Source organism: Silurus meridionalis, chromosome 15, assembly GCF_014805685.1.
Source record: "Silurus meridionalis isolate SWU-2019-XX chromosome 15, ASM1480568v1, whole genome shotgun sequence".
Lineage (NCBI taxonomy): Eukaryota > Metazoa > Chordata > Actinopteri > Siluriformes > Siluridae > Silurus > Silurus meridionalis.
Genome location: NC_060898.1, coordinates 23,313,416 through 23,335,330, shown reverse-complemented (window position 1 = coordinate 23,335,330; position 21,915 = coordinate 23,313,416). Strand labels below are relative to the sequence as shown.

The 21,915-nt window shown below is 39.8% G+C and overlaps 3 protein-coding genes and 2 non-coding genes across 9 annotated transcripts in view; 4 read left to right on the top strand and 1 right to left on the bottom strand.

The window, feature by feature from the left end:
• Window positions 1-3,087: 3,087 nt before the first annotated feature.
• On the top strand, window positions 3,088-9,467 carry LOC124397757 (protein NipSnap homolog 2-like). The gene is made up of 10 exons (XM_046867509.1): window positions 3,088-3,245; window positions 3,897-4,036; window positions 4,677-4,722; window positions 5,051-5,145; window positions 5,316-5,386; window positions 6,074-6,214; window positions 6,345-6,376; window positions 7,818-7,912; window positions 8,388-8,471; window positions 8,558-9,467. Exons 1-10 carry the CDS (start codon window positions 3,154-3,156, stop codon window positions 8,620-8,622), a joined length of 861 nt encoding a protein of 286 aa, XP_046723465.1. The 5' UTR covers window positions 3,088-3,153; the 3' UTR covers window positions 8,623-9,467.
• A 1,168-nt stretch (window positions 9,468-10,635) lies between these two features.
• On the top strand, window positions 10,636-18,047 carry cct6a (chaperonin containing TCP1, subunit 6A (zeta 1)). Its single transcript, XM_046867507.1, has 14 exons — window positions 10,636-10,863; window positions 12,702-12,765; window positions 12,850-12,984; window positions 13,108-13,281; window positions 14,033-14,136; window positions 14,245-14,355; window positions 14,506-14,665; window positions 14,938-15,020; window positions 15,523-15,619; window positions 15,717-15,864; window positions 16,543-16,676; window positions 16,994-17,096; window positions 17,173-17,245; window positions 17,670-18,047. The coding sequence occupies exons 1-14, from the start codon at window positions 10,727-10,729 to the stop codon at window positions 17,740-17,742; spliced, it is 1,596 nt and encodes a 531-aa protein (XP_046723463.1). The 5' UTR covers window positions 10,636-10,726; the 3' UTR covers window positions 17,743-18,047.
• On the top strand, window positions 15,157-15,292 carry LOC124398523. The gene has a single exon (XR_006928081.1). It is a non-coding gene; the product is annotated as a small nucleolar RNA SNORA15 (small nucleolar RNA).
• On the top strand, window positions 16,042-16,183 carry LOC124398524. Its single transcript, XR_006928082.1, has one exon. It is a non-coding gene; the product is annotated as a small nucleolar RNA SNORA15 (small nucleolar RNA).
• A 52-nt stretch (window positions 18,048-18,099) lies between the features above and the next one.
• The window catches only part of LOC124397754 (actin-binding LIM protein 3-like), a 59,796-nt gene continuing 55,980 nt past the window's right edge, over window positions 18,100-21,915 (bottom strand). For all 5 annotated transcript variants that reach the window (XM_046867502.1, XM_046867504.1, XM_046867505.1 and 2 more), the window contains 3 exons: window positions 21,534-21,541; window positions 20,541-20,621; window positions 18,100-19,493 (listed from right to left, as the gene is read on the bottom strand). In XM_046867502.1, the coding sequence (XP_046723458.1) occupies window positions 19,380-19,493; window positions 20,541-20,621; window positions 21,534-21,541 (203 nt within the window). In that variant the 3' untranslated portion in view covers window positions 18,100-19,379. The remainder of the gene's footprint in view (window positions 19,494-20,540; window positions 20,622-21,533; window positions 21,542-21,915) is intronic.

Below are 21,915 nucleotides of genomic sequence, written 5' to 3'. Positions count from 1 at the left end.
AATGAATGGACGTTGGGTGTTGAGGATGAGGACGAGTACAGTCACACTGTCACCACTGTCTCATTCGTTAGTGGTAAACAATTAACGATTAGGCGCAAAAAAAAAAAAAACATTACTGCTTTATCTATGAAAATAATTGAACAAATGCTTTACAAATAAAAATGAATTAAAGTGAAAAGAATATAAACAATATTCTGAATATACAATATAGAAAACTGCAAATAAGGAACTGAAAGTAATGAAATGTGTGTAAAAATGTAAGTAATCAACAGTAAAATAGTTATTACTATTCTAGAAAATATGAGCTCATCATTCCCTGTTTTAATCATCTACACTGCTCCCAATCAAATCTGTGCTTTATACTGACGTAAAAAGCACTTAACGCTCTCACGCCGCAGCATCTGAGTGAACTTCTGTACCAGGATGATCCTCCACGCCTACTTAGATCAAAAGGTGCAGGCTATTTGTTAGTACCTCAAATAATAAAGAATCCAGCAGGGGGCAGATGTTTCTCCTATAAACCCCACAGTTATGGAACAACCTTCCAATCAGTGTTCGGGACTCAGACACAGTCTCAGTGTTCAAGTCGAGGCTGAAAGCATATTTATTTAGTCGTCTTTTTTCAGTAGATTTTTCTTAGGTAAAGGAGCAGATCTGGAGGGATCATGGATATCGAGTGTTTGGTGAACTGGGATATTTGTATGCTGTTGTCTCCTCACTCCTCCACATTCATTCAGGTTTGTTGACGGTGGTGTGGTGGGTCGTCTCTTTAATCCCAAAGATCCCTGGGATAATAATAATCCATATCCTTCTCTTTCTGCCACCTCTCTTCTTTCTCTCTCTCTCTCTCTCTCTCTCTCTCTCTCTCTCTCTCTTTCTCTCGAGTTAAACATGCTCCTGAGGTTCCAGTGACCACTGTTCCTGCTCCTCTTCTCTCCTCAGATCTTCCCACTTCGTTCAGGCCTGCCTCTGGATGATGTTCTCTTTGACTGGAGGTGACTCTCTGCAGCTGTGGGCGGTTTCTCATCAACGCATTGGCTGGTTCCATGAAATTCCGGAGTAAGAATGGGAGCTTAGAGGATGGATTTGGACTGTTTGGACTGTTTGGACTGATTTGGACCAGTTAATGTCATCAGTCTGCTACACTGACTCAGGACTACAGTTTGCTTCTAATCTCCATCACTGTACCCCACAACATATATCTGCAATAAATGGACATTTGGTGGAACCCAGATGAGGATGAAGTTCCCTCTTGAGTTTGGTTCCTCTCAAGGTTTCTTCCTTCTGTATCTCAGGGAGCTTTTCCTTCACCACAGTCTCCACCGAATTGTTAATCAGGGAAAAACTTACACTTATAAAGAACATCTTCATTTTTATCACCACATTATCTGTGTAAAGCTGCTCTGAGACAATGTTCATGGTTAAAACCGCAACACAAATAAACATTAATTGAATTCAATAGCTTTGAATTTCTCTCTGGGATCAACAAAGTGATTTCTCTCTCTTGGCACCTTGTTTGATGTTCGATATTTGTAGAATGTTTTTAACAATAGACGTCGTCCTAAAGCGGTTTTACAGAGATAAAGAAGTTATACAATAAAAATGCATAAGTTTAGTGGCTATAAATTTGCTCCTTGTAACTGTAAGTTTGTCCATAATGAGTGAACCAGTGGTAAACAAGGTGAAGGAGAAGAACTCCCCGAGATAGCATGATGAAGAAACCCCGAGAAGAACCAGAAAGGAAGCTGTCCTTATCCTTATTAACGAATGTCCATTCATTACAGTTCCATCACTGGTGAAGTGTGTTGTTCAGTGATAGTTTATTAAATGCAGGACTCTGTGGTTAGATATATTTCATTATAAAAATTGGCACTAGATCATAGTAGTGTTTTCAAAGTCCTTCCCCAGGGCCATATGCAGCTGTGATGTTTCAGACAGATGTTCAGCGAACCAAGTTCTCTTCCTTCCAGTGTATGATACATGAATCATCAGTCAGCTTCAGATTATCCTTTCACTACAAAGTGTTCATTCAAACTCTGCATAAACACAACCCTTCTTTCATTTCCATCCAAACTTTTCGTGCATCATGTCGGGTTAACAATTAATCCCTGGTGTTTATAATCTGATATTTTTCCACCGTACAGATCTAAACCCTGGGTTAACCTTCAGGTTTGCAGTGTCAGCAAGTATGACCGGATAGACACAGCCTGTGGATGTTACTTTCAATCGCCGCAGAGTTGCACATTGTACTGTACTGTACATGTTTATCACCACTTCGGAGCAGAGTTTGATAAACCCATGTAAATAAAAGTGTGAATTGTTCCTCTGGAGAAGATTAAAAGCAGATTGGAGGGTTGAGGGTCGTGGACCGAAAGTAAATGTTGCTTTGAAGTAAATGTTCACTTTTACTTATTTTAAAACTAAAACTAAATGTGTCAATGAGGTGATTATTTCCTTTTTCCGACTTTTCTCATATATCGCATGCACTATATTGACAAAGTATTGAGACACCTGACCTTCCCTTCCATATGTGGTTCTTCTCCAAAATGTTACCACAAAGCCAGAGGCACACAATTCTACAGGACGTCTTTAGATGGCGCTATAATAAAATTTTGCTTTCACTTAAACTTGGAAAACCTGTTCCAGCATGGTGAAGCATGACGATGTTGTTTACATGATTTGGAGAGGAAGATCTTGATATCAACCCTACAGAAAACCTTTGGGATGAATGTGAACGCTGACTGCACCCCAGGCCTCCACACCTCACCTACATCAATACCTAACTTTACTAACACCCTTGTTTCTGATGAACACAAATATCCATAAGCTCACTCTAAAATCTAGTGGAACATCTTCCCAGAAGAGTGGGATTTCACAGATGGGTGAAGCTCTGTCCATATTTACTCTGCCTCTCTAAGATACATTATTTATACCCAATTATTTCTATCTATCTATCTATCTATCTATCTATCTATCTATCTATCTATCTATCTATCTATCTATCTATCTATCTATCTATCTATCTATCTATCTATCTATCTACACATACACACGACCCTTTTCCGCCCCCTACAGGTGAAAGGTCTGAATGGCAGCGCAGTTCATGCTGCGGTTATGTAGCAGGAAGCGCGAGCTGCTCGACATTGAGGAAAGATGGCGACCAGAGTCCTTCAGAGCCTGAGGAAGGGCCTGCACCCCACTGCCAGCGGGTTCCGACCCAAACAGCACTCTTCAGTAACCATCCGGTGAGAAGCGTGTAAACACGTGTTTCCCATGCTGCTTATAGTTGTTTATTCCAGCTATGCTAGTTGACTAGTCAGGGAGTTTGAGTGGTGTGTGTGTGTGAGCGTTTAAACACATGGAGATTTCCAGGAGCGAGACTCCGTGGTCCTGTTTGGGCTGGAGATCGTTTCAGCCTGGAAGCTAGAAGTTAGGAAGTAAGTGAAGCAGCTGGAGCAGGTCCTGAGGGCACTGAACATGCAGCATGGACACCATGGACACCATGGAGCTGAAGCTCAAGGTCACATTCAGAGCCACGTTATACAAAGTGATAGAACTTAAAGTTGAGCAGGAATCGTTTTTAAGTTCCATCTGGATGTCTGGATGTGGGGTAGGATCATGGGGAGGAGATTATGGAGGTGTAGATGGGACATAACATCTGAGGAGTTTAGAGGAGAAGTTGTGCAGCGTCATGGCTGGCTGCTGTCAAGGAAAAAGGAGTGGAGGTGTGTGTGTGTGTGTGTGTGTGTGTGTGTGTGTGTGTGAGTGTGTGAGTGTGTGAGAGAAAACGTAGACACTTATTAATATCCAACAAATCTCTTTTTCTAAACTACGTCACTTGTCTGATTATCGTATCTTCACGACTCACTTCACGTCTTCCCTCTGTATCTCCTCAGAACCTTGTCAGCGTCCTCCAACCGGAGCCGTGAAGACAGCTGGTTCAAATCTCTCTTTGTGCGAAAAGTCGACCCCAGGAAGGACGCTCATTCTCATCTGCTGGCCAAAAAAGAAGACAACAACCTGTATAAAATCCAGTGTACGTTCCCCCGACCAGCACCTCACAGCTCTGCGATAGGCTTGTGCGATATTCCACTTCCATCCCTTCTCCAGAAATTCTTTGTTTAAATCGTCGTGAATAACCGCGTTCTCATTTTAATCACCCATGAATGATAGAACGACGGTTTGTGTGGTCTGGAACAGCTGTGACAGATAGTGTGTGTAAATTTGCGTTATTTGTGAAACGTGTAATTCGTAGAGATCTTTCATGTTGAGATGGTGTCGAGTTTTTGGATGAATTCCGTCCAAATTAGCGTTATTTTTCCCAATATTACTTCACATGGTCTGTTACTGCTTGCAGGCAGAGACAGGTATGAAAACAGGAATGTTTATTGTATAATCGATTTAATCTGATGACCTGCTTTTAATCTTTGTTATTTCTATGTTGGCTATAAACCCGTCAAACCTGCGACACTACTCCAGAAAGCCCACATGATCCAAAGGATATCGTAGACATGAATCCGTAGATATTTAACACGATTCCCGAGACGAGGAAAACATCGTATCGCACAAGCCTAGCGTCCATCTCGCGCTGTTAGCTGTAAGATCAGAACGTGTAAATTTGTTCCTTTAGTCAGCCGAGCCGTTGTTTCAGTGCGTAACATGCCTTTCTTTTACAGTTCACAATGTCAAGCCAGAGTGCCTTGATGATTATAACAAACTTTGGTAAGCTCATCCATATTGAGATGGTGCTGTGTAGTAGTTTGGTGTGTTTTTTATTTTTTATTTTTATTTGTAATATTTTTTTTAATCATTAATTAATTAATTGTAATGATGATTCTAATTCATTATTCAATCATGAGTAGTTTTTCCTTCCAGCCTTTTTTTTTTTTTTTAACGCAGAAATTTTGTAATTTTTTTCTATAATATTTTGATCTACTCACAAATCAGCGTGAAACTCTTGGTGAAGGGTGTGTTTAGGTGCACTCTCTCTCTCTCTCTCTTTTCCGAGGCGTTCAGTGTTAATATGTATTAACCGCTTTTGCGCACACAGTGAACAAGTCTTGCCCTCTATCCACGCCAACCCTGAATATTCGTGTGAGCTGGTGGGAACCTGGAACACCTGGTACGGAGAGCAGGATCAAGCAGGTGCGCATAAGTTCGGTGGTTTCCTACACCGCTAGAAAACTGCTATGAACTCGTCCTTGTTTACATTGTAGCAGCTATAAACGCTCTGTCTTTTCTATCGACTGCTTGAAGTTTTTCTAAAAGTTTCCATGTACTGACACTCTCATTGTACTCTGTTTAATTCCTCACAGTGCATCTGTGGCGATACAGAGGAGGCTACCCCGCCCTGACCGACGTCATGAACAAAGTCAGAAAGAATAAGGTGCGTGTTTATTTAAATATAGAGGTCCTCGGAAGCAACTACGCCGACATTCCCATGTCCTAAAACCTCATTTTATAATAATAAAAAAAAAGTCCCTATTACTTTTGAATGTTGCCTAAAATTTTAGCAGGTTCTTTAAATAATTTTGCACATTCAGCATTTAAATTACAGGCGTATTTTTACACCTTTTGAAAATACCGAAATAAATTCCACTATCCTCACATTTAATCTATATTAATGGATAAATTCTTTATATGTACATGACTAAAAAGTGTAATAATAATAATACATATAATTACAAATTATAATTGATTGTATTTAATATTATAATTCTGAATTATTATACAAAGCGATTTCTTTTACAATATACTCCGTTATTTTGTTAATTTGGACTCTGTAATTTTTTTTATGTGCTTGTATAGTTGTGTATTTATTTATTGTCCATTTACTGTTGCTTGTATACCGATTGTGTTTTTTGGTACTTGTTAGAAAATGTGAATAGAATCTCATGTGTTTGAAACATTCTTAAATTCGCTGTTGGTATTCGTGTGTTTGTTTTTGGATGTTGTGATACACGTCTTAAATTTGATAAAATGGGACTTTGTGAAAGCTGCAGAAACCCTGATGGAACACTTCTGAATTTGATTGAACTCTGTGTGCTATTTGTTTTCACCGGCATCTAATCAGGAGTTCATGGAGTACAGAGAAGAACGAGGGAAGATGTTGCTGTCTCGTAGAAATCAGCTCCTGCTCGAGTTCAGCTTCTGGAACGAACCCGTACCCAGAGACGGGCCTAACATCTACGAGCTCAGATCTTACCAACTCCGGGTACGAGAGAACCTCATCAGCGTGTTCATTTAGTGGTTCTAGATTCTACAGGTTCTACGTAATGTTACGTCACATCGAATACTTTTATGATAAATCTGTCGAGTATATAATATAAAATTTTCTCTTCTAGCCTGGAACGATGATCGAGTGGGGAAATTACTGGTAAGGTGTTTTTTTTTGTTATTATTATTATTATTACTTTTATTGTGTTTCATTTTTTGTTTGTTTGTTTAAGTATCATATTCTAGGCAAATTTAACCTCTGACCTGGTTTTATTGTTGCCTCTACAGCTGCTGATATTTGAGAACGCAGGGTAACATTCCTCAAATCGCAAATTCAGTCTATAAAATAAAACGTCGACTGTATGGACAAAAGTTTGTGGACAACTGAAGATTGTGCATTTTGAACAACCCAGTCCACATTTAGTCCTGTTATAATGAGCTCCATTCCTTTGGGAAAATGTTCCTCTAGATTTTTGGAGCTACATCAGCCACAAGGGTTATACTAACACCCTTGTGGCTGATGTAGCTGTAGTCATGTACTGATGTAGGTGAGGAGGCCTGAGGTGCAGTCAGCATTCACATTTATTCCAGAGGTGTTAATAGGGTTGGAGCTCTATAGCAGGAGATCTTCCTTTCCAACCCATGGAAAGCAGATCTTTATGATGCTCATGTCATGCTGGAACAGGTTCCAGTCTCTTAGTTCAAGTGAAAAGTCATGCTCCTGCATCCAGAGACGTCCTACACAATTATGAAAAGAACACATATGGCTGAAAATGTCAAGGTGTCCCAATACTTTTGTTCATATAGTCTATATAAATGAATGCCAATTCGACCGCCTTTTGCTTGCAGTAATTAAAAAAAAAAGTTTAAATGTAATAAAATCTTTCATCTTATAATAATTTGATTCTGCATGTCTTTATGAACAAACTGATTTAATGCATTAAGATAAATGTTCTGAATTAATCTGGTGGTTTGGTGACGGCAGACCCATTTGAGGTACGTTTTCCTCAGCACATATGACATGGTTTTAGACTTTGTTCAAAAATATATAATAAATAAATAAAATAAATTGTATTTATTAGATATAAAAATTATTTTTTGGTGAGCTTCTACAATTCTACAATTAAATCAAACGTCTAGTTACATCTACAGTTCAATCACAATCTGCTATTTACACCTGAACTTCCAGCCAATCACAATCCAGCATTTACACAATACTCACTGACCAGGATGTAAATATATACATATTGCACAAGTCAACTGGAACATTAGAAACTTGGCAGTTTGTCACAATGTAAAAAAGTTAAGGGTCACTCTCTTGCATATGAATCCATTTCCAGCCTGAAATCTGTTGCTTTTGATTTGTTTGTTGTTTGGTTTAGAGGCAAAAAAAAAAACCACATCGTCTGTGCAGGATGTAGCTGAAACACACGCACACACACACAACTCAATGGTTAGACTGACTGGACACTCTGTTTTGTAGAGTTTAGTCCAGACTAAGTTTTTGACTGATCATTGTTGTCCTGTTGTAATCTGTTCAAATGAAGCTTATTTTTTGTTTATTTTTGCTGATGATAATCCTGGCTGTGGTGTGTTTTCAGGGCTCGGGCTATCGAGCTCCGACAGCAGAACAACGAGGCAGTGGGAGGCTTCTTCTCTCAAATTGGAAATTTGTACATGGTGCATCACCTGTGGGGTGAGTCAATCTTAAGTGTTCAGGAGTAGCGGTCGAGCGACTAATTTTTCAGATACCGCTAACTAGGTTGGATCGTACTTATCGATAACCGATTAATCATGCGATAGTTTTTAAAATGGATACTGGATAAAATTGCACACTCCATATAAAATAGTACTAAACTTTATTTTAAAAAATGGAAATGTGCTAAATGAAAAAAATATGAATGAATTAATAAATATAATGAATAAATTATGAATAATAAATAATAAAGTATCGCGTGTAAAAAAATAAGCAGCACGTTGTGTCAGTGATTCGCCTCTAGGGGCCGCTCTTGTAATGATGGCTCTAGCAACAGACAGCAACCCGGAAAAACTGTGTGTGGATTTTTGTCAATGAATATGTCGACCTCTGTTCAGGATCATGTGTGTGGACATTTCTGCAGGATATGTAAATGTTCTTCACGATTTAACCTTTCATCCATTTGCCACTTCAGCATACAAAGACCTGCAGTCGAGGGAGGAAACCAGAAATGCAGCATGGCAGCACGAAGGTTGGGACGAAGTCGTCTACTACACGGGTGAGGCTTTAAAAACTCGTACTTCCCATCGGAAAGAAAAAGACAGATCGCAAATCTTTAACACCCCCCCTTCTTGTCGTTATTAGTTCCTTTGATTCAGCACATGGAGTCGAGAATAATGATCCCGCTGAAGATTTCACCTCTGAAGTAGCTTCCTTGGACGGAACCCGGTTCTGAAGACCGAGTTGTGCTGCTGTGGATCTTTGCTCAGTTCTGGGGAGGAAAAAACTAAACAAAACATTCGTAGCATTGCGACTTTTTTTTCCCCTTTTATTTTATTTGTTTTTTTTCCCCCACATGGCTAAGTTTTCCAATCAGAATCTTCTGAGATATGAATTACCCCAGAATTATTACAGCAGGTCCATCACTCCTGCTATTCATGGCCTAAAAAAACAATCCAGTCAGGATCTTTTGACAGTCACTTGATTTTTATAATGCATTTTTCCCCAGGATGCGTTTTGTGTGTGTGTGTGTGTGTGTGTGTGTGTGCGCATTGAGTAGGAGACTTTGCTCAAATCATTCTGGATCTGGAGCTTCAGCCAATCACGTTCTTGTCTCTGTATAATATGTAGTTCAGTTTTACAACAGTCAGTAATAACTCTAACAGAATCTGAACTAATTGTCAAAAACGAATACAAATTTCATTTTTATTATAAGAAACTCAAGACTCGATCGTTTAATCGAGTGCTGATTGCAGAAATGAGAATGAAGTGACGACCCCGTCTAATAAATTTTAAATATTTTCCATATTTTCTTTTATTTGCAGCTTTTGTGTTTATCTGGTTCTTTTTCTTGTCACTGAACAAATTACAGCATGTTTGTATGTGGAAATTTTCTCTTTCCACATTCTAGAAGGATTTAATTTTGCTCAGCCAAAAAAAAAAAAAAATTCTTGAAATGTTTTTGTGTGAATTATGGATGGATTGGTACATAATATTCTCACTGCTTTGAGGAGATTAGATGTACATACTAAAATAAATTTATGATTGAACTACAGATGATCGTCTCCGTTGCTTTGAGTCACGCTCAAATTGAACACGTCTGGTTTCCGACGGAGAGACAAATGTGACGGGAACATTATTCCTTACTCTATAAATTCTCTTTAAGAGAAAAGGGTTATTGTCTTTCATCCTGAAAGTTTTGTGAAATCACAGTCAAATTCTTCTCTTTGCATATCTGAGCTTGTTCAGAAGCTGGGGTCAGAGCGTAGGGTCAGCCATGATACAGCGCCCCTGGAGCACAGAGTTCTCTACATCTGCATCTTTCAAACCAACTACCTGCATATCTTCCCTCACCACATCCATAAAGCTCCTTCTTGGTCTTCCTCTTTTTCTCCTTCCTGGTGTCTCCATCCTCAGCATTCTCCTACTGATATACCCCATGTCTCTCGTCTGCACATGTCCAAACCATCTCAATCTCACCTCCCTCACCTTGTCTCCAAAACGTCCTACATGCACTGTCCCTCTAATAAACTCATTTCTAATCCTGTCCATCGTGGTAACTCCAAACGAACATCTCAACATCTTCAGCTCTGCTACCTTCAGCTTCACATCCTTCCTAAATGCCACTGTCTCTAAACCGTACAACATCTCAGGTCTCACCACAGTCCTATAAACTTTCCCTTTCACTCTCACAGATACTCTTCTATCACAAATCACTCCTGCTATCACTCTTCTCCACCCACTCCACCCTGCCTGCACTCTTTTCTTCACTTCTCTAACACACTCTCCATTACTCTGCACTGTTGATCCCAGGTACCTGAACTCCTCCACCTTCTCCACCTCTTCTCCCTGCAACCGTACCAGAGGTATGGAGGGTGGAATAAAAAATGCAAATGGGAAATAACGAAATATTTTTGCAACTGGTTTGATGGTTAGGTGATGATATTAACATAAAAGTGTTGAAAGTACAAGGGTTGAATAGATGAATGATTTTGGGAAGTATGCACAATTAAAAAAGTTTATATTTTTAGGGTTTTTTATAGCTTGTTAACTTCAGTACACATTATGGATAGTCATTGTTGCTGACTAAGCATCAGCACCATGCAAGTCGGCCATCTTGCCTACACTTCCGCGTATAAATGACAGACGTGGCTATTAGCCAATCAGAGCTCGCTGTGCTTGTGACACGTGCACGCAACGCGCGGTGGGCTGTAACAAAAGAGCTCGTGCTCGCTTGGAGCTTTCTAGAAAAGGCGTGACTCCGCGGTTCAGAGCCTCATTCCGGTCCGACTAGAGAAGCCCAGGCGCGTCACGATGTCTGCTGTGAAAGCACTTAATCCGAAAGCGGAGGTCGCCAGAGCCCAGGCGGCCCTGGCCGTGAACATCAGCGCCGCTCGGGGGCTTCAAGACGTCCTGAGAAGCAACCTCGGACCGAAGGGAACCATGAAAATGTGAGTCAACGTGTGCTAAGGCCCCGGTTGGCGCAGTCGCGTGTTTCGTGCTCGGGCCGCACCCCAAATCGGCTTTCGCTTTACATACTGGCGCACTAAATATGGCGGCGTCGAAAGTGTCATGCGCCCTTTTTAGTGCACTTGGCGAGCGATACCGCGCGATTTGGGATCGCTCTTTGTGTTCGTTAGTACAGAATATCTCTATATAAAATAAATTCATGGCGGATTTTCACACTGCACTATTAATATGTGCGTCCGGTTTTAATACTGTTCCAGTGTTAAAGTACTTTTTATTTATCTTGCATATTTTACCTCAGTTTTGCTTGTTTTAGCTTCATTAGCATGGCTAGTTTGCACTAAATCTCTGATCCACATGGTTCCTCTCTATGCTAGCTGTCTGTCTGACTCACAGCTCCAGACAGTAATCAGATCAGTATTAGATTATTAGATTGGAAATCATTTTTTTAAGACTTTGAAACTATTAAAGCACGTGTAGTTCATACTTTGATTTGTACATAAAACTAGAGCTATAATATATTTTGGATCTTTTATTTATTTTCTCTGCTCCACCCAGAACCCTGTATAGTGAAATCCTGCATCTTTCCAGAGACACTGCTTTGTTGTTTTTTTTTTTTTTGGACAACATTACTGTCATGGGTTTGGGAAATACAATATAGAGTACAGTTCTTTTTTTATTATTTATTATTATTTATTTTTTTATATAAATCCATCCAATACCTCAGTTTGTGTGATTTTAGTAAATAGTCTGAATTTGGTTTGTAACTGTGCATGAAATTCACTTTTCTGTTCAATTTCTTTAGTTATTTTAAACAATTTAAAATAAAATGCCTTCTTGGTTTAATAAAAAAAGTGTGTGTGTGTGTATGTATGTATGTATGTGTGTATGTGTGTGTATATATATATATATATATATATATATATATATATATATATATATATATATATATATATAAATAATATAAAAATTATAAAGTGTATGTATAATACTATTTTATAAAATAGAATAATCAAATTAATGCAATACACTTATTATATTAATTTTAATTGAGTCATTGATAAAATAAAAAAAAATGGAAGCATTCTATTTATTTTGTTAGACCCTTATTTGGATAATATGTGCATGTTGTTTACATTAAATAATACATTTTCTAAAGAGAGGTTCTACATTCTATATTCCTTCCCTTCTTCATTCATTTACTCCCTTCGATGTGTGAAATTGTCAGGATTTAGACTGTTTTTAACATGGAATTGGTGGCGATTTCACGTATACGTAAATAGTGGGTTTTATTTATTTTTTTACACTACAAATCGTATTTCCTGTACGCTGCCAGTGTCCACAGTGACAATAAGTGTAGTTTCTTTTTTTTTTTTTTTTATTGTTTTAATAATAATAGAAAGTTGCAATGTGGTCAGTGTGAGACAAACAAACTTGCGCTCTGCCACTTAATACGTTCGTGCGGGAACCTGGATTTTAACTACGTTCCACATGTAAAACAAGGATTGCGTTCGGTACACGTGTGAATCAAAAGTCCTGTAGCGAAGCGGATTGGATCGAATACATGTACCGCAAATGCGTATTTATTTGTGTGAGGAGTCGCCATAATTCAACAATCAATCCTGCAATAATAATAATCTGTAATATCTCTGCTGGAGGTCCATGATGATCAGCATCATTACCCCAAGATTTTATGACTGTTAGTTAAATACTGTTAAAATAACAATATTTATTGTGTTTTCTGTACATTTAACGTGATTCTCAGACAATCTCAGATCAACGTCCACCATTTAACCAGAAGTTTTACTATCTTCCTCCGCAGGCTCGTGTCCGGCGCTGGAGACATCAAACTCACTAAAGACGGCAATGTCCTGCTGCACGAGATGGTAAGAGACGACGCTGTAATGTCTCTATGTGACCTGATGAAAAATGCGTTCCTGTGTGTTTATTTATTTTTGTTTCTCTCACAGCAAATCCAGCATCCCACAGCTTCTCTGATCGCTAAGGTGGCTACGGCGCAGGACGACATCACCGGAGACGGCACCACGTCCAACGTCCTCATCATCGGAGAGTTACTAAAACAAGCGGATGTTTACGTTTCTGAGGTTCGCGCGATCGCCATTCTTACGATTTTGTTCAGAATGTGTCGATCCGATCTCGACGACGAATTACGGATCAAACGTCTGATGGAAGAATAAGCGACCTTGTGTCTTGTATGTTGCGCTCAGGGTCTCCATCCCAGGATCATCGTGGAGGGCTTTGAGGCTGCAAAGGAGAAGGCTCTGGCTGTGCTCGAGGACCTGAAGGTCACCAAGGAGATGGACCGTGAGACTCTGGTTGAAGTGGCCAGAACCTCACTGAGGACCAAAGTCCACGCTGAGCTGGCTGACCTGCTCACAGAGGTAAGGAACATCTGTAGTCTCCTGATCAAAGGATCCATCGTCTTTATCTAGCTATCCCATCTCTTTATCAATCCATTCATCTCCTGAAAATCACCGGATCCATCACCTTCATATTGTCCATCTGTAAACCACCTGCTTTTTTCCATTTATCCATTTAGACAGTCCCTATATCTATCCATTCACCCCTCTTTTACCTTTCTCTCCATTCCTTTAATCTGTTCCTTCATCCAGCAATTTGATATCCATCTGTTCTGTTCATTCCCCCCCCTTTATCCATTTATCCCTCCATCTCTTTATCCCATTGTGATGACCTAATGGTGAGATGAATGCACAGAGAACACCCATGGCTGCTCCTGTAGCTCTCCTTGGTCTTGATCTGTGCTACAGTAACATCTGGTCTACACCTCTGCAGTAGAAGATGCTCTGTTCTTCCTACATGTATTCATGGGACCAGTACATTTTATTGTAACAGAACTATTGTAGTCTCTAATTAGTGTCTACATTTAATAAAAATAGAGCGCAATATTGACCCTAAAACATCAATCAAAATCGGATTAATTACAGATTTGACTTGTTTCTGATGCTCTCATGCGATAGGAGTGATGGGTATAATTACGATAACAATTCATAGATCAATATACAACAAATCTGTCGTCTCGTTTATAAAATTCTTTATAAATGAGTATGTAATTGTCGTGTGTATCGTTGATGCACGTCTAACACGCATACGTGTGCGTACGCTGTTCCTCAGGCTGTGGTGGACGCTGTCCTGGCCATCATGAGACCCAACGAACCCATCAACCTTTACATGGTGGAGATCATGGAGATGAAACAGAAAACGGAGTGCGATACGCAGTAAGAAACTCGATCGTGTGTGTGTGTGTGTGTGTGTGTGTGTGTGTGTGTGTGTGTGTGTGTGTGTGTGTGCGGGTAATTTAGTCCCTTTTCCTCTTTCTTTTTCAGGTTGATCAGAGGTTTGGTGTTGGACCATGGTGCTCGACATCCTGACATGAAGAAGAGAGTGGAGGACGCTTACATCCTGACCTGCAATGTCTCTCTAGAATACGAGAAAACGTACATCTGACTCTTCTTTATTCACAAACTCAAAATATTTGCAATTTGAGTCGAGTTTTAAAGCATGAGATGTGGAAAAGGGGCGGGGCTTATGCCGATTTCTCATTATTTATAATTGATGTTTAAATGTATGTAAATCCTTTTTCCCAGCGAGGTGAACTCCGGCTTCTTCTACAAGAGCGCCGATGAGAGGGAGAAGCTGGTGAGGGCTGAGAGGAAGTTCATCGAGGAACGTGTGCAGAAGATCATCGAGCTAAAGAACAAAGTGTGCGCTGACAACAACAAGGGCTTCGTGGTCATCAACCAGAAGGTAACTCCACCCATTACTTTCCTTACGTCACCTGTACGAGTTCACGTTCCGCTCTGTATCGATGATCCTTTCAGACTTGAGCACAGTGAACACCCATGGTTGCTTCTGTAGCTCTCCATGGTCTTGAACTGTGCTACAGTAACATCTGGTCTACACCTCTGTGGTAGAAGATGCTCCGTTCTTCCTACGTGTATTCATGGGACCAGTACATTGTTTTCTTTCTCTTGGAACGTGCGTCGTGATGTTTAGACTGCGCTCTGCTTTGTGCACAGGGGATCGATCCGTTCTCTCTGGACGCTCTGGCTAAAGAAGGTATCGTGGCTCTGCGTCGGGCGAAGAGGAGGAACATGGAGAGGTACGGAACATGATCGTCAGGTCGCTTAAATGCTGTATAATCATCATTGACATTGAATTAACTCATGACCCCGTGATTATGCATCCATTGGCCTTGTTTACTGCCACATTAATTACCCCAAAAGGGACTCAGTGGTGCATGGCTGAATTCTGATTTACTCCTCCTGTAGTAAATGCAGTCAGACACCATGCTAGATTACTTCTCTTCTCCTCTATATATCACAGTGGTACGTTCTTGTGTATTTGCTGATTTGGAGGGAGAAGTGAACAATTGATCAGCATCAAGCAGGGTTCCTGTGTATTTTGGAAAAGTAGGAAGTGATTTCCTGGTCTGGATTAATGAAAAAAAAATTATTTAAGGTCTTAATTTACTTTTGTGTGTCCTCGTTTTCAGAAGGTCCATTTTCATACACTATCTACACATATGATTGTACACTGAAATGTATTTGTTCTAGAAAAGAACTGAATCTGAACATTTTATTCATATTACTCTTTTCCCTCAGACTCACTCTGGCCTGTGGTGGTGCTGCCATGAACTCTGTAGACAGTCTCACCCTGGATTGTTTGGGTCACGCCGGTCTCGTTTATGAGCAGACGCTGGTCAGTTTTAACCTCTGTCTGGGATTTTGGTGGATAGTTGAGATCTTCTCTGAGGTTTGTTGCTGGCGATGAGAGCTAACGGTGTGTTTTGTAACAGGGAGAGGAGAAGTTCACGTTCATCGAGAAGTGCGGGAACCCACGCTCGGTCACTCTGCTGGTCAAAGGACCGAACAAACACACGCTGATGCAGATCAAAGACGCCGTGAGAGACGGTCTGCGCGCCGTCAAAAACGCCATCGAGGACGGTACGATCCGAGGCTGACTGTACATTGTGAATGAAAAGCAGTAAAGGCAGTAGACAAACCCCAAAACCTTCTTAAATATTCTCGTGTCTAATATGAAGAACACGGGATGACTTTATATCGTTATCCAGAACGCTGTGTGTGAATCTGTGTTTAATGGAGTCGCGAATTAGATCTCTCGCATGGCCGAATTCTGATTTACTCTTTCTGTAGTAAATGCAGTCAGACACCATGCTATATTACTCTCTCTTTCTCTCTCCTTTTATCACAGTGGTACAATACGGTGTGTGTATTCACTGATATGGAGGAAAAGCGAACAATCAATTAGCGTTATGGCTGTAATGTTTTTTTTTGAGGAAGGGGGGTACTACATATAAATTGTATAGACAATTCTGTTCAGAACACTTTGGGATCTGTCTTTTATTTCCTTATTCGTATCCTCAAAAAGGAGATTTACATCAATGTACAATTTATATTTGATATCAATTTATTCGATCAGAGTTCATTACATTTGTATTGTAACAATGGCATATCCATGATGAGCCACTAGGGGCCGCCATTACACCACAAATCTGTGTACATGGATATGTGATTTTATTTGTGTTTATTTTATTTTAAATATTCTATTTTTCTAAAATAATAAAAGTATGCATTAAAAATAAGCTTCTCTCCCGAATACAGGAAGTGTGGTAGCAGGAGCAGGTGCTTTCGAGGTGGCTGTGGCTGACGCTCTGGTGAAACACAAGATCAAAGTGAAAGGACGAGCTCAGCTGGGCGTGCAGGCGTTTGCTGACGCTCTGCTCATCATCCCGAAGGTACGGGAACGTTAAAAGCATGAACGAGGGTTTTTTTTTTTTTTTTTTTTCCTTTAAACAATTTATGGTGTAATAACGTACATTTCACAGCATCAAATCCTGGCTTCTTTATTTGATCAAATTTGCTCCTTGTTTTAAAGTTAATTTTCTATTCATATTTGATTTTTACAAGAAATCTTTGTAAGTGTAGGTAACGATGACCTCACTTATTATAATAAACGATAAATACATTTCTCTATTTTAAAAACCGAAGCTTATCCTTAATGAAGACTGATTTGCTCTTACAGTGCTTTAGAATTGTGCGTTTGTGTTCGCAGGTCCTGGCTCAGAGTGCTGGCTATGATGCCCAGGAGACACTGGTGAAGCTGCAGACTGAATATATAGAATCTGGACGATTGATCGGCATAGACCTGAACACAGGTGTGTGTCTCTACACCTCATGATGTATTTAATAATTTAATATGAAGAAATGTAAGTATTTGTGGTTTTCTCTCAGGTGAACCCATGCTCGCAGGAGAGGCCGGCGTCTGGGATAATTACAGCGTTAAGAAGCAGCTGCTTAACTCTTGGTGAGTAAAACCTTTTGTTGATCTTGCGATTGACAAATCCACTGTACAATCCAAAAAAAGAAAAGTTTAGAAAATCTTAATTTGTGAGTTACAGCATATTCACGTGTTATCTGGGCTTCGTTACGTGTTCGGTTCCTTCACTTCAAACGTATGACCCTGGATGAGCGTTGTTTATTATTTCCATACGAGTACATTACATTTGTATTAGAACAGTGCTACAGCTATGTCTAACCACAAGGGGTCGCCCTCACACCACAATGCTGTATACATGGAGACATAATTAGACTTTAAATATTTCGCTCAAAACGTTTGTTTGCTACATGATCACAGTAATCAAGTGTTTCTTTTGCATGATCACATCAGGGAACTGGACCGAACCTCTAACCCTTTATTTATTTATTTATCTCTCCTTGTTTTTTTTCAGCACAATAATCGCTAACAACATCCTCATGGTGGATGAGATCATGAGAGCCGGAATGTCTTCTCTCAAAGGCTAAACTAATCAAGCATGATAAACACCCATGAGATGAAGAAGGGCTGTAGGTGGCCTGTAGTTCTGCGTCTGGATGTCCGGGGTTCTGCGCTGTGACTGGATCCTGACCCGGGTTCTAACAGCGTCTGAATCCCGCCGTCGTTTTCTTCACGTGTCTGCTCATTTCGCATCCGGGATCGTTCCTAAACTCGGGATCGTCCTCTCACACTTTCCTCCATCCAGTCGGGTTATTTATGAGATTTTTGTTAAGCACTGAACTGCAGTTACTTTTTTTGTAACCATTAAAATCCATGAATGTTCATGAAAATACCTTGTGTGTTTGTTTTTGTTTTTTTTTTAAAACAAGAAACAAATCAACACAAATTGTTTAAACATTTTACTTCAATAAAATGAACACAGTATTTTCCTTTACAGCTTTTTCAACTCTATAATCGTAATCGGGTCTAAAAAAGGCGAGACGTCCTCAACTAATATCTATAAGCAGAACATGAGACGGTGATGAAAAAAGGAAAGATAAAAAATTAGGATCAAAGGAATGAACATGATGTCATAGAGACTCTGCTGTTACACTGTTTTTCAGAAGCTGCAGAAATAAAGCAGAAGAATGAACTGAAATAAAACATGGCTGTGTGTAAACCTGCTTCTGATCACCACTTTTATTTTGATAAATAAGTTTTATGAAGGTCGGACTTTCTGATGATGGAACAATGAAATCGACACATCCCTCTGGATGCGGGAGCACAACAGTGTCCCCTTTACTTGAATTAGGAGACCCAAACCTGTTCCAACATCATGATGCTCCTGTGCACAAAGCCAGCTCCATGAAGCTCTACTTTCCATGAGTTTGGAGTGGAAGATCTCTTACTGAACACCTTTGGGATGAATATGAACGCTGGCTGCACCCCCAGACCTCCTCACCTTCTCACCTACATCACCACCTGACTTTAACTTTACCCATGTGGATGAATGAATTTCCACAAAAATCTTCCCAGAAGAGTGGCGCTCATTATAATAGCATGTGGACTCAGATGTTCAAAAAGCACACAATCGAGACGTAAAGGTGAAATGAACGCGTCTGATTTGTGGTGGAATAAACGTTTGATTGATAAACGAGGCTGTTCTTAAGATAAGGCAAAATGGAACGAAAAAAAAATAAAAATCTCATCTCCATAAACATGATCCATTAAACTCATTAATACATTTTCTTCTGCCTCCATCCACCGAAGAAGAAAACGGACAGATCAGATCTTCTCTGTGTGTGTGTGTGTGGTTCGAAACACTCTAAACTCCTTTTGGACTTTGGTTTTTGCTAAATTTACACAAGTAATGGCTGTAAAAGACCTCCATCCACACGACGTTCCTCAGACGTTCTCTTCTCACACTCGCTGGTGTAACCTCACTTTCTCTCAAATAAGGTATAAAGTTCTTCCATTTGTTTCAACCTGAAGGATGCTGCAGGAGGTAAAGTCAAACCACACATGTATACACACACACACACACACACACACACACATGTGTACACACAGTGTTTATGAAGCTGTTCGAGGTTCACATTTGTGAATCAGCTGAAGGCTTCATGATGTCCTGCTTGAACCTTTGAGAGCCGCCTGGGCGTTGGTCCTGAGGTGACATCTGAAGGTTCTAGAACAGCCTCGCCTGCTTCTTCAGCTCGTTCTGTTTCCATGATGCCAAGCGCTCGAAATCGGCCATCGTCATCCCAAACACCCGGAAGAACTCGTCAGGTGACAGGTGTCTCTTGAGGGACATGTGGAAGGAGATTATACATGGACGTTACACAGATGTGTTGATATTGGTTATTAAATTTAAACACATAATGACCAATTTTAAACACAATGTCAGATCTTAGGTCTTTTTAGATAAAGTTCTTCACTGACCTTCTTGACTCAGGTCAGAAGATTATAATAATACAGTAATAAATCCCAGATGTACATAAACACCCTCGTGATCATTATCGTTTCTATAGACTGATAACATGGAATCACTGATCAGGTGACGTCTTCTCTAAGGAGATGTTTTGGTTATTTGATCCAGTCCCTTTGCTTCTTTCTGGACCTGCCTCATCCATCCTAAAGGAGTTATCTTTACCAGAAAACCACCTGCTGCAGCTGAGGATGATTCCACATGACCAGCCTAAAGATCCATGAGGTTTTTGTGGAGCTCAAGAACCATAAAAATGGATCTGGAATGTAATGAATATAAACAGTTCTGCTATAATGGTTCAATCACCATGAACAGTTTGACACTTAGAGTCTCCATCAGTAAACAGCTGAGAACCTCAACTACGATGGAACTGTAAAAAAATGGACATTCGGTGTTGAGGATGAGTCTGGTTCCTCTTAGGTTTCTTCCTCATACCACATGAAGGAGTCACCTCTGGCTTGATCATTAGTGATGAACTTATGGGGACTATTTAATGACACTAAAATTTATATTTAATAAATTAAATAACATTGAAATCAATTGAATTGAATCGAATCTTTAACAATTTAATGAGTCTCCAGTACCAGTGCTTTCTAACCGTCATTAGGAGCTTCTGGTTTCTTGGTCTAATGAACTCCAGAAGATTCAGGGAGAGTAAAATAATCTGATGAATGTATGATGTAAATGAGAACAGGAATATGTTTTGTGAATGTTTGGAAAAAAAAAAAACTCACTGTAGCCTAAAAGGGATAAAACGCATTCCGGTGTAGCAGCACGTGAGGAAATGGTACGTCACGTCACACCGCACCGACACGTTTTATCCATTTCCTTTAGCGCTGCATTGCTGTATAAGGGATTTACCTCTAATCTGGTCCTGTCCACGTCACCAGGCAGCGCGTTACGCCCTCGAACCGTGACGATGAGGTCCTGATACGGATAAATCTGTAAACGTGAGAAGGACGACTGGCGTGACGTGATGAACAACGTGATCAGTTCGTTCCACGGTACTGAGGATGATTCCATTCAATTCTGAGCAAATCTTCGGGAAAGCTCGATTATAGAACAAATCATTTCCCCAAATGAAGGATTCTGGGTGGAGAATTTGTGAAAATTGAATCTGAATTAAAATCTTGAAAGCGAACCGAATTTGAATGTTTTTGGACTTGAGCTTGACTCGGGTCTCGACTTGATCTTGGCCGGTTCTTTATGCTAAAGGAGCATTTTTCAATCTACACATGTGCATCAGGACATTAATAGATTTGTTTGTTCACAGTTAATCTACATACAAAAGGAACATTAATTTGTCTCAAAAATCATAAAAAGATTTGTTTTTTTAAAAGGCTTACACTGCACCGGAACCTGATCATGCTAGCAAACAATTTAGCATGGAAATTGAACATGAGAAATATAACTAGCCACGTTAGCTAATTTTACGTGACTTAAAACTCCAATGGAAAATCTTAGTATTGAACAGGAAGGTGTGTTATTGCATCATAAAACCCAACAGCCAATCACTTTACATTATGCAAATGCGTGGGGTTGTTTCCCTTTTTCTAATCAGCAGTGCGATGTTCTTGATGAGGGTCAAATGTTTAGTAGCATTGTCTCCTCACTGCTCCAGGGTTCCTGGTTTAAATAGCAAACAGCTTAGCATGGAAATTGACCATGAGAAATATAACTAGCCACATTAGCTATGTTAGCTAGCAAGAGTTAGCATGGTTGATTGCTCTTTTATTTATAGCTACTATAAGCTTTTTTCCTCTTTTTATAAAAGTTATTGCTACTAGTTTTTTACAAACAGCTATAAAAAATGCTAAAAATGCTTTTTTTGGGTCTGAAGCTGTGATCACCAACCTTGTATTCTGCAACACAGAGAAGATAAAAGAGAAAAGCAGGAATCAGTGCTCACGTTTTATACCACATTCTCATATACACCACTCAGCCAAAAGTATGTGGACACCGGACCATCAAAGCTTTATCTTCTTGTTTTTTTATATATAATATTATGTTAAACTCCTTTGATCTTTTCTTCGTTTTTTTTCTTTTCATTAGATATGTGAGGATTTGTGTGAGGAGGCTCCATTTCCAGTTCACTCATGGAGGTGTTTAATGAGGCTGAGGAGGTCTAGACTTGAGTTCCTCAAGTTTACACCTTTGTTCTGTGTACAGGAGTGTCGTCATGCTGGAACTGCGGTACAGGGAATTTCTATACGGTTATCATTCAGCCGTGATGGTC

What these genes read in the sequence shown, in the direction of transcription:
- cct6a (XM_046867507.1), top strand. Translation starts at nt 10,727, where the DNA reads ATGTCTGCTGTGAAAGCACTTAATCCGAAAGCGGAGGTCGCCAGAGCC. An exon ending in TCGTTTATGAGCAGACGCTG is followed by an intron (nt 15,620 to 15,716) that starts GTCAGTTTTAAC and finishes GTTTTGTAACAG; the next exon opens with GGAGAGGAGAAGTTCACGTT. An exon ending in CGGCATAGACCTGAACACAG is followed by an intron (nt 17,097 to 17,172) that starts GTGTGTGTCTCT and finishes GTTTTCTCTCAG; the next exon opens with GTGAACCCATGCTCGCAGGA.
- LOC124397757 (XM_046867509.1), top strand. Translation starts at nt 3,154, where the DNA reads ATGGCGACCAGAGTCCTTCAGAGCCTGAGGAAGGGCCTGCACCCCACT. An exon ending in CACTCTTCAGTAACCATCCG is followed by an intron (nt 3,246 to 3,896) that starts GTGAGAAGCGTG and finishes GTATCTCCTCAG; the next exon opens with AACCTTGTCAGCGTCCTCCA. An exon ending in ATCGAGTGGGGAAATTACTG is followed by an intron (nt 6,377 to 7,817) that starts GTAAGGTGTTTT and finishes GTGTGTTTTCAG; the next exon opens with GGCTCGGGCTATCGAGCTCC.